This window comes from Anopheles cruzii, chromosome 3, assembly GCF_943734635.1.
Source record: "Anopheles cruzii chromosome 3, idAnoCruzAS_RS32_06, whole genome shotgun sequence".
Classification (NCBI taxonomy): Eukaryota; Metazoa; Arthropoda; class Insecta; order Diptera; family Culicidae; genus Anopheles; species Anopheles cruzii.
The window spans coordinates 70,689,088-70,698,696 of record NC_069145.1 but is presented as its reverse complement, the minus strand read 5'-3'; the positions used below and the strand labels follow the sequence as shown (position 1 = coordinate 70,698,696).

The 9,609-nt window shown below is 46.2% G+C and overlaps 1 protein-coding gene across 4 annotated transcripts; it reads left to right on the top strand.

Annotated features, from left to right (window-relative positions):
- Positions 1–239: 239 nt before the first annotated feature.
- On the top strand, positions 240–9,502 carry LOC128274978 (ethanolamine-phosphate cytidylyltransferase). 4 transcript variants are annotated; one of them, XM_053013338.1, is made up of 7 exons: positions 240–812; positions 3,938–4,075; positions 5,662–5,774; positions 6,654–6,720; positions 6,800–6,909; positions 7,182–7,649; positions 7,726–9,502. In XM_053013338.1, the coding sequence occupies exons 1-7, from the start codon at positions 745–747 to the stop codon at positions 7,869–7,871; spliced, it is 1,110 nt and encodes a 369-aa protein (XP_052869298.1). In that variant the 5' UTR covers positions 240–744; the 3' UTR covers positions 7,872–9,502. The 4 variants fall into 4 exon arrangements, with proteins under 4 accessions (XP_052869298.1, XP_052869299.1, XP_052869297.1 ...); XM_053013339.1 differs by having other exon boundaries at positions 6,800–6,910; positions 7,192–7,649; XM_053013337.1 differs by having other exon boundaries at positions 6,800–6,912; positions 7,164–7,649.
- The last annotated feature ends 107 nt before the right edge of the window (positions 9,503–9,609 follow it).

Sequence of the window (9,609 nt, the reverse complement as noted above, 5' to 3'; positions counted from 1 at the left end):
GCGAATTGGAAATCAGCTAAACTTCTTTTTGCTTTATTAATTTTGGCATTAGAATGAGGCACTTCACCTCTTGTGAGAAATACCAGAGTGAGAATGAGAAGACAGTGAGTAAAGCTGTCAGCCAGTAAGTGAGTAAAGTTGTCAAGCAATCACAGTACACATTGAAAGCGATGGAAAAAGGCATAAAAGTTTCCACTTCGCACAGAGTTTTTGCTAGACGGGCGCGTGCGAAAGAGGTAGTCCAGCTTAAGAGTTGTTCGCATAAATAGAAGGCAGAAATCCAGATCGCACCAACGTGAAAAGCATCGAATCCCGTACGCGGCATCATTATCAAGCCCGATTGCCCCGAAAGGTCCTTAACCGCCACGACGTTTCCCACTTCCGAGTGCGTCGATTGTGCCATTTAAACGGATTTCTGTGAATCTCCCTGGCCTCAGCGGACGAGACCGAGACCGTCCCTTATCGCAGTCGACGCTTGGTCGAGATTAATTATAAAAGCACTGGCCAGACGGCCGGCCGGAATCATTCGTTTGCTGCGTACGCTCAGAGTCACCAGCCGCTCTAGCCAACCCTTGAGCGGTGCCGAAACCTTGACACCCGTTGTCCTTGTGATCTGTGTGAGTGTGTGTGCGTGTGCGTGTAAGTGCGCTCTTCCCGGTTCTGATTCCTGGGGCAATACCCGGTTCATCCTACTTGCTGACGGAGGAAGTTGCAACGGTTGGTGCGGAATCCGCAGTGAAAATTATGGAGAAAACTAGTGAAAATGGCCATCAGTCCCCCGAGAAGGAGGTTCGCGTTTGGTGCGACGGATGGTAAGTGGTTTGCCGTGCCTAATTCATCAATTATCAATTCCCACCATACTCCCTATCACGTGAACGGGGATTTTCTGGCTTCGCTCGCTGATGCAATGTGTACTGCGATACGCTAAGGTGTTGGGCAAGTGGAAAAACGTCCAAAGCGTACAATGAGTATGGGTTTGCTCGCCCCGTGACCTTAGAGTGGCATAACTGCTGACCAAGGACCACGATGGTTCCCGAAATAGAACGATTGCTCACAACTTCGAGTGCAGCTTGAGAAAAGGGCAAGCAATCCTCTTGCGTGACGCTCCCGACGAGATTGTTCCCATGTTCCGTTAGTTACTAACTAGCTCATACAGAAATAGGAAATAGAAAATCGTTATTTTCACCCTTTCCGGTGGCTCATACTGCATGCACCGTTAGACGTGCTACCTTTCGTGAAGGGGACAAGAATTTCGTTGCAATCGGAAAAATACCGATCCAGTATGCAGCGGAAGCAACTTTCTCCAGCGAACACGCTGATTCAACTTAACGTCGTAGGGTGCTTCGATATGCGAAAAGGTGACGACCGTGAAGCAGTTTTCTGGACTGGTAAAAATTATTTCATGCTAGTTGAGTAGGCCTTTCTTGGGTGGATTGCAACCCGACCGTTGTGGAAATCGCTGCCAGCTTGTGTGTCGCGGTGTGCAGTGTCGAAACCCTTGGACCACACCTTGTGAAAGTTCTGTTCTGTATTTTTAAGGGCCAGAACGGTACCTCTAGGTGAATGAACCGATAGGGTGACAGTCCACCCTGCACGGTTGACCGGCACCTCGCAGCACCAATTTCGGCCATGCGCATTAAAGGGCCCCACTAGAACGGCGTGGTGTCAATGGAGCCACACGCGTGTTCTGTGCGTAAGCGCGCGCCATGAGCAAATCAAAACACAACACGCGCGATCGCATGATTCAGGCTCTGCGCCTATCAGGGACGAGCTCTCGCGCGAACGTGGCGCAAAGAGCGAGAGGCTCGCTGCGGGCGGCATGAGAGAAAGTGAGAACGACGCGGGACCGAGAAAAAACGGTTAAAAAACACCAAGTGCGCAAGACGACGCCGTTGAAAGCGGAGAAATAGAGAAGAGAGCTCATGATGCGAGCGAGACGTTTGCTTAGCGTCTTTTTCCTGCAATGTCCGCTTCCGCCCTGTTCTGCCTCTGATTACTCGAGGCCCCCCCCGGTCAGCGGTTTTCCCGGTAGACTAGAGCATATGTTTTGCCCCCTATGCGAGGCGAACGAACAAAACGGATAGGTAGAAACAGGTTTACGCGAAGTCGTTGGACCGCGAAGTCAGTTTTTTTTTACGCTACTCGTTGGTATTCGACTTCGCGCGGTACTTCTCCGTTGCCCGATCGGTACCGGACTTTTAAAACGGGTAAAGAAACAAAACAGAATGTAGAAAAACTGCATTGCGCGTTCCTTGGTTGCTCCATACCAGGAACCGGTAGAAGCGACCCACCGTATTTACTGCCCTTGGATGCGGCAAACAGCCAGCCCCAACAAAGTCAAAGGCCCAGCTTGTGCCAGGCTCTGGTGGAGATGCTCCCGGCCGCGCTGCTAGGCAAGGATAAAACCGGTGCGGAAGAGCTCTAGGTCAAGGTCGGCGTTCGTCGTGTTGGTGTGGTGTCCCCGTTTGTGTTTCTGTGTGTGTGTGTGGTTGATGGCCAGCTCCGCTCGGAAGCTCCGAATAGGATCGGGTAACGGATGGTTAAACTGCTGATGCATTTCAAGTTGCCCATGGCAACCCTTCGAGCATGTAGTGCATTTTAGATTACTATGTTGCTACTATGGAAAGACTTGTATATGCGTTTTCGACCAGATGATAATATCCTTTCTAAATTAATTGTGATTAACTTGCACACAATTTGAAGTATTTTGCATTTTACTTCCTAAACTACACTTTTTCATAATTATATCGCACGCAAACATTGTTTGGAATACGTTGGTAATGAATGTTTTGCCTAGGTGTATTTATCTTTCTCGCAGTCATGAATGTTAAGTTCCGGGAACTGGTTCAGGATGATTGATAGTAATGCTTTCAAACAAATAAGTAATTAAAAAACTGTGCATTCATTTTTTTCTCTTGCCAACACTTGCTTCCTGCTGGAAGCAACGCTGGATCCATTGTTGGAAACAAAAAACAACTAGGATGTGTTTCTCTCTCGACCTTTACAGTCGCAACAACTTGCTAATTGGCCATATTGCATCAACCACACGTTTCTTACCCTTTGGATCGTACATGGCGTAGTCAAATGAAACATGTGTCGGGGTGTCTCGTGTCGTGCACCGCAGCGCAATTGCCTTCCGGTTGCTGCGTAGAGAATTCTTGGTCACTTATGTATGTGAGCGTTTGATAAGATAGAGTAGGGACAGGTTTTCTCAGTAAATACTGTGAATCGACGATGTTGTCAGTGAGCCATCACACCCGAAAGCCAGTTCTCTCTTGAATTGGCCAATCAATCCGTTTCTTTTGTATTGCGAAAGTCATGATTAGTCGTTCATTCGCATCACTATCCGTATTAGGTCTAATCATACGATTGGCATGATAAAACAAACATCGATTAATCCTAACACAAGATGTAAAGAAATAATTAAAAGCAACCTTTATTTTCACTCTTCTCGCCCATAATGGGACAATTCCTGACTAGGTTATGCCTTTGATGATGGTTTTAAATACGCGTATAATTATACGCAGTGATCGTATGCCACATGCACATAAGACATCAGTTTCTCTAGGTTTTAAACTAACTTACCACGTGCAATAAGCCGACAAAGACACTCATTTTGGAATGGCCCCAAGTGTGTTCTGGCCAATCCTATCTAGAACTGTAAGGTTTCGTTTCGACAACGTGAGAGTCTGCATTTCAAGATTACAACAGTGCATGACGAGTGGGATTGCCAACAAAATTGGCGCGTGCAGCAACAGAAAGAAAACTAGAACTGAAACAGGGCGTGTGCATTGCCTTTTGCTGTTCTAAATTGATACAAATTAGCGACACTTTACGCTCCACAGAACTATCATCTCCCCGTCAACCAATGTCGTCCTTGCTTCAATTGGCGCGATTTATTGATCAAAATTCGGTTTCTTTTTACTCTCTTTTACAGCTATGACATGGTGCACTTCGGTCATGCGAATTCCCTGCGGCAGGCGAAGGCTCTCGGGCACAAACTGATCGTCGGCATCCACAATGATGAGGATATTACAAGAAACAAAGGACCACCAGTTTTCACACAAGAAGAACGGTACAAAAACGAGTGTTTTTCTCAAAGTTTAACGTATACCCATTGCTTAGTCGTTAGTCGTTAAAAGTGTAGAAAAAGTAGTACTGTTCATTTAACCCTCGATAGTTGATGTAATCGCGCTCATACTAACGTATTATTATTCTGTATTTTAAGGCATTTTTAGAGTTTAAGCGAGTGCTTGGCGCAATTTACGTCCAAATGTGTTATATGTTCGCGCGAGCCATTGTGCTAGCGAAAAGTAATAGAACTATCGAATCTTCTGACCAGTATATCACGCCTCTCTGCTTGTTGTCATTGGTTTTGTTCGTTGTGTTTTGATTTGGTGCTCCGTTTTTCACGACCTCTCGTCACATCAGCCACACGATTAAAGTACGAGCGGGGCGCCCTTCTGTTATCAAAAATTCCACATCGTTCGATTGCGCAACTGTCACGCCACAGCGTCTTAAACACGCAAATCCATGTTCCCGCGGGATTGCCCGATTATCTGGGTGGCCGGGGGCTCGGGGACACACGAGCTACAATCATAAGTTTGCGGGACAACCTTCAACTTATCGACCTTATGCACGCTACAAGCCAGGGGTATCCGATAATAACTGATCCCTGCCGGAAGGGCGGGTGCTGGTGAAAATAAAGGAGTTCCCCAAGTCAGCCCACTTTTGGAACAGTCATAATCAGTGATCGAACAGTTACAACCATCCCAAAAACCGTTGCGCACATGGTCGCGATAAGCGGCCTGTCCGGAATAAACGATGGAACAGGAACAGATCCTCGAAAGAGGCGTCTGTGATGACGTTGCGCATCGACGGTGCCTACGGCAGGCACTAAAAAGCCGCCCCCTTATCAGGAGGGCTGCAAGCTATAAACTGAGAAGCAAAAACCTTGAGTCGGGTGGTGCGCTGAACTTTCTGGTCTTTCGAATACGACGAAAGCTCACGCACCATGGTTCTATCGACCTTTGGAGTGCAATCGGACCACCATCAACCGCCGATTGAAACCGTCCGCGTTCGCCCCACTGAGCTCTTCCCCGTTGGCACCACAAGACATGCACTGTTGTTGCTGGCTGATAAATGGTTAATAATCAATCGTCCCAAGTCGTTGTGCTGCTACGTAATCATTTTGCACCGACTGCGATGCTCCAATTCATGTGTGTCATTTTACGGTTGGGTCTTATCCGCCCGTGACCGCACTTGCGCCAACTGGTTTACTTGTTATCAGCGACAGCACACGATTGTGTGCGTTTGCCACACACAAGTGTGTGTTCTAACAAACAGCTACCGACATTAGAGTCGTTGATTTATTATGGAGGCGCGAATCAACGTAGGCCCCCTTCAGTTCTGGCCAGCGGATGTTGTCGATGTATCATCGCATCGTAAGCAAACAAATTTTGTCACCTGCTCGACAATGAGACACTCCCAACTCAATGCAATGGAGTACACAATGATAGGCATTCGTTGCATGATAAGAATCTCCAACGTGCGTCCGGTAGAATGATCCCGGTTTTCTGTGCGTCATACACCGCGCGTCATCATGTGCCACCGTATCCTTGATCGTACTAAAATTTTACTTTTTCTCATTTTGAATTACAGATACAAAATGGTGCGGGGAATCAAATGGGTCGATGAAGTGGTGGAAGACGCACCGTACGTAACAACGCTCGAAACCCTAGACAAATATGAATGTGATTTTTGCGTGCACGGTGGTAAGTTTCCATTCCATTACGCAAGGATATCCCCACGAAATCAATGCCGTTTTGCGGATGCACGATTCTGGTTTTTTTGGAATCCTCCAATCATACTTCCTCAACTTAGTCTACTGGTACACGATGACTTTTTGCTGCTGCGATTCTGGTGTGCAAAGTGTAATAGTTAATCGACCTAATCGAGCGCGTGGACTACGAACACAAGCTATAGTGCTGCCTAGTGTCCCACTTCGACACCGATGGGGTTGAGTTAGATCCGGGATCACAGCTAGCAACGTTCGATCGAACACAAGAATACGCTTCGATCGCGTTGGCGTGATTGAGATGTGAGGGCGCTGTGGCCGGCAGTCCGCAAGGGAAGCACTGACCTTAAATCGACAGTATGTTTACTATTACCATTCCTCCCATGTCTTCCAATAACATCGATTAACTCGGTGAATGGGAGAAAGGCAACGCCTGAGCCGTCGGAATACGGGAATGCGAAAAAGCGATAGTGAATTTTCGCTGTGCACTGCGTCTCCTTTACAATGCTTGCGTATGTCAAACTTTGTACTGAAGTGGTGTGATCGGGGTTAACGCTGATTGTCCTTAATAGGGGGTCACGTCGCTCTGCTGAATGTTTTGACTGAGCATGGCGAGGAAGTTGTTGGGTGAGTTGATAGCGTACTTTGAAAATTGTATAAAATGTCCAAGGGACACTGGAACTATCTGGCCGTTTGTCGGTCACCGATCTCTCGGTGTGCGAAATCGTGCAAGCTAAAAGGAACACACATAGTACTGCGAACTAACAAGTTATTTTACACAGACAGGCTGCGGTGTTGGGGCATTCTAGAGTTTATTCAACCTGGTAGTCTAATGTTTTCTTCTCTACACTTCCAGACGACATCACGTTGACGGCGGATGGAGTCGACACATACCATTTGGTGAAGAAGGCATTACGTTACAAGTAGGTGGTAGAACGAGAAGATTAACTGGCGTGGTGCTTGTATCATACAATCAATAACTAACCCTTGCTTCATTTACAGGGAAGTCTCGCGAACGGCTGGGGTCTCTACGACGGATCTGGTGGGGCGCATGCTGCTGCTGACAAAAAATCACTTCAAACAAGGTGAAAAGGAATATGAAGTTGGCAAAGATGGTAAATATTCATCTCCATTCAATGGGTCACAGTTCCTAAGCGTCTGTGTGTGTGTGTGTGTGTGTCTTTTCAAACTGTCCTAGCTGCAATGGTCTAGATTTTCTTTCAATCTTTTCATATTAGTAACCTAAAGTAGAACCTTTCCCAGCGCACGCTCAACTAATCCTCGCATGCTGTTCGCTTTACCTAATCTTTCCAATCACAAGTGTTCGAAGCTTTACTTAAGAAGTATAAAGATAAATGTATCTCAGGATCTTCGCAACTCGGGCAGGACCACACGGCCCGCAGCCCCTGGACCGGATGCTCACAGTTTCTGCCGACGACACAAAAAATCATACAGTTCAGCGACGGCAAAGCGCCGAAACCGAACGATCGTATCGTGTACGTGGCCGGTGCGTTCGATCTGTTCCACGTAGGGCATTTGGATTTCCTGGAAAAAGCCCGAAGCTACGGTGACTATCTGATCGTGGGCCTGCACACGGATCCGGTGGTAAATGAGTACAAGGGAGGAAACTACCCGATCATGAACCTGCACGAGCGTGTCCTCAGCGTATTGGCGTGCAAGTACGTCAACGAAGTGGTCATCGGTGCGCCGTACTCGGTGACGGCCGACTTAATGGAACACTTCAACGTTGGCCTGGTGTGCCACGGTCAGACGCACATTGCGCTCGACGTCGGCAATATCGATCCGTACGCGATACCGAAGCAGATGGGAAAATTTATGCTAATCGATTCGGGTAAGACAAGGCGGAAGTTTTGTTTTTGTAGAAATGGAACCAAACAATCATTTTCGCTTTTACCTTCGCTTGCCAGGTAACACCATCACGACGGAGGACATTGTGGATCGCATCATACGCCATCGGATAGAGTTTGAGCAGCGGAATCAGAAAAAAGAAAAAAAAGAAATTGAGGTGTACGAAGCGCTGCAGAAGGTTAAATTGGCACAAAAGTCCGGTTGACCCGTCGGTGGAGAGTGATAAGCATGGGCGGGACATTTAGTCGGTGTTCTCGCGCGTTGTTTTCGATTTACGTGTTCAGCATCATTCCTTTAAGTGTGCGGTACCGGGGCATGTGTGTGCGCCCGCGGCACGTGTGTTTTACAAATTCGGTTTATTCGTTCTGTTTTTCATGTTTACGTTAGTCAGCTAGTGCTTATGATTTTACTTCTATTCCGGTATCCGGTTTGTAGCGTATTTGTTCTAGAAAACGTTTGGCCGGCCTGTAGTATGGGTACTAGGGAAAACCACTATGCAAAATTGTTATTGAGGAAGCTAGTGGGAATCAAGAAACAAAAACCAAAACCTTACTGTGGTGTGACGCTTGTGTGAATCTCTATTTTTTCGTCCACCACAAACCATCCCCGGAATAAATCATGTACTTTATCATTATCTCACGAAAGAGTTCATGCTGCTTCCTTCGATTTTTAGTAGTAGTGGCATAAAATCGGCCATAACATGATTTACATAGGAGTTTAACAATTACTTCTTATATTGGGAAAGATTAAGCTTCTCATTGCAGAAAAAATGAACCTAATTTGGAAGGAACCTAAACGTGATTGGAACTCTTTTCTTCGCATGGATTTGCTTATTTCTTTCAATTGGACACACGTTGACAACTTAATTAAACACAGACAAAGCTTTGTGAGTTTACAACACCTATTATCGTACGTTACGAGAGGCAAGCATTGTAGTTGATTAAAGCAAACGAACCGAACAATTAACGACGATCGTCGGTGTGACCAAGTGATGGTGCTTTGAACCCGTCTAGTGTAGTTACTACTAGGAAGGAAAGTAAACCAATTATTAAAACAAATTACGAGCTACGGGAAGGCTAAGCAATCATCTAGTAAATACTGTCAGCCGTAACAAGAAAAAAGGAAACACGGCATTGGAACGATACGAATGGAATCGTGAACAGTTTGCGTTGTAAAAGCGCAGTAAAAGTCAGAAGTCGTTTCGCTTTCAACATCCGCAAAGCAAGAGTGTGAGTTACTATAATAACAGAAAATTATATCAATGCTTGTCGAGATGTTCTGCTACAATCGACGATCGCCACCAGAGGGGTAAATGCAGAGAAGTGTCTATTGGAACACAGGAGTAAATACAATCCAGCGCGTGTACACAAGGACGTGTGGTAATAAATCTCAACTGAAAGTCGAAATATCGCGGTCCTCCCCAGACAGACCCCTCTGTATTTATTCCTCTAATCTAATTTATATACGTCGACGTTGCGGCTCTTTGCCTTCTCTCGCCATCGTTTGTGTCGTCGAGTGTGTCGAGTAAACTTTGTTCGTATTCCGTGAATGTGCACGAAAAGTGTGAACGGTGTGTGATCGTCACTACAGGAAGAAAGTTTGTTAAGCTTATGCTGATCTCCAAACGATCGGAAAGCGATTGAGTTGGAGAATGGGACGCTAAAAAGGCGGAGAAGCGCAATGCCCTTACTATTGCTGGTGTCTAGGCCGGTTCCGGTAGAAGTGTGTATCGAGAAGAGAAAGTAAAGATTCAAACAATTGTATGTTACTATCGGTACTTTTTCAAACACTCCAGCAAGGAAAACCAAATAAATAATACTTCACATTTTACGCGTACATGCGAAGCAGCTTCCCGAAAGCAAAATATGCAAGCACTTGAATTGGAAAGAAACTAAAATTGATCCCATCTCAAGAAAGGCGGTTGAAATAAAGTAATCTAAAAG